This window comes from Ochotona curzoniae, unplaced genomic scaffold (assembly GCF_017591425.1).
Source record: "Ochotona curzoniae isolate NIBS_2020 unplaced genomic scaffold, NIBS_Ocur_1.0 contig_4005, whole genome shotgun sequence".
Taxonomy (NCBI): domain Eukaryota; kingdom Metazoa; phylum Chordata; class Mammalia; order Lagomorpha; family Ochotonidae; genus Ochotona; species Ochotona curzoniae.
Window position 1 is genome coordinate 32,939 of NW_024466078.1, and position 1,838 is coordinate 34,776.

The following is a 1,838-nucleotide window of genomic DNA, read 5'->3' on the forward strand; positions in this document are numbered from 1 at the left end:
GGTGCATTCAATTTAAGTATGTGACCATTGACAATACTTTCAAATTTTCTAAAACTTGGTTTTCACATATACAACGTTGCTTACTTGGGAAAATCAGTCATGATGATACTTCCTCCTCACATGTTTATGACTTTTTTTTAGCAGTTATTAACTAAGGTGCACTGTCACTCCTTGTTTCAGCGATGAAGAAGGTTGAAGATTGAATTATTGCTTCAACCAGTATTTCCTGTACATTTCAGTCTGTGACTCAGCTCTTTGTTCCTCAGCGTGTTTCTTCTCCTTTGCTACAAGGCACCACGTCCATGGAGAACATCACGGAAGTGAGCGAGTTCATCCTGCTGGGACTAACGGATGCCCCAGAGATGCAGGTTCCACTCTTGGTAACGTTCACCCTCATCTACCTCCTCACTGTGATTGGGAACCTGGGAATGGTTCTGCTGATCCTGCTGGACTCACGCCTCCACAACCCCATGTACTTTTTCCTCAGTAATCTGTCTCTGGTGGACTTCTGTTACTCCTCAACAATCACTCCAAAAGTCATAGATGGGTTCCTTGTCGGTTCCTACAAGGTCATCTCCTACAATGCATGTGTTGCTCAAATGTTCTTTTTTTTACTATTTGTCGTTGTGGAAAACTACCTCTTGGCCTCAATGGCCTATGACCGCTATGTAGCAGTGTGTAAACCCCTCCACTACCCCACCATCATGACAGCCAATGCCTGTACCCGTCTCATCATATGTTGTTATGTCATTGGCATTCTGACTGCTGTTGTTGATGTTGCAGACACATTTTGTCTGTCCTTTTGTAAGTCCAACGTAATCCATCACTTTTTTTGTGACATCCCAGCAATCATGACTCTGACTTGCTCTGACAAACACATCAACGAACTGATATTTTTTCTTCTCTCAAGTTTTAATATCTTTTTTGCCCTTCTAATTATTCTAATTTCCTATCTGTTCATATTCATCACCATCTTTAAGAAGCACTCAGGGGAGGGATACCAGAAGGCTTTGTTGACCTGTGCTTCTCACCTCACTGCTGTGTCTATATTTTATGGGACTGTCATCATCATGTACTTACAGCCCAGTTCCAGTCATTCCATGGACCAAGATAAGGTGGAATCCGTGTTCTATACCATGATCATCCCCATGCTGAACCCTATAGTGTACAGTCTGAGAAATCGAGAGGTTAAGTGCGCATTCAAGAAGGTTATGGAGAAGGTAAAACTCCCTCTCAGTTTAGCTTTTTGATCTTGTAGAATTTACACCGATACGCTTGTCTACTCAACAGAGTAAGCTAAATGTTCATGGCCTTTGGACATTGAGATAGACAAATGTGTGGCAATTTGGGGAGTTTAGAGTTGGGATTAGTTTCATGACTACAGTCTTCTTGTACCATTTTCAACATCTTCACAGGCTCGTCACCAAGCATATCCATGATCTGTCACTCACCTTGAGTGAAAATCTAAATATTCACCTGCCTCAAAGTTGGGTTCTTCATCTGTAACATGATATGTTTTTCAATCGTAGAGCTTTATTTAATGAAATAACTAAATGATAGGTTTATTCTTTGTGGATAAAGCAAAAAGTACTTTCTTGGATGTGGAAATGGATGAATATGAATATGTAAAAGCAATGTCTGTTTAGTTCATTTAATGAAGTGTGTGCATTTTTATTGAACATTTTATCCAGATATAAGTAATCCAGCAAGTGTATGTAGTATTGTGTCAACCATTATGGACTTACTTCGAAAAAGAAGCATGTTCATGTATGAATATCTAAACAATAATCTTATCAGCATAAAAACAGAAAATATTTTGATTTCTTACCATAATGACT

At 39.4% G+C, this 1,838-nt stretch overlaps 1 protein-coding gene across 1 annotated transcript; it reads left to right on the forward strand.

The window, feature by feature from the left end:
- Window positions 1-302: 302 nt before the first annotated feature.
- LOC121158944 (olfactory receptor 5B17-like) lies at window positions 303-1,250 on the forward strand. Its single transcript, XM_040983940.1, has one exon. The coding sequence runs from the start codon at window positions 303-305 to the stop codon at window positions 1,248-1,250; it is 948 nt and encodes a 315-aa protein (XP_040839874.1).
- The last annotated feature ends 588 nt before the right edge of the window (window positions 1,251-1,838 follow it).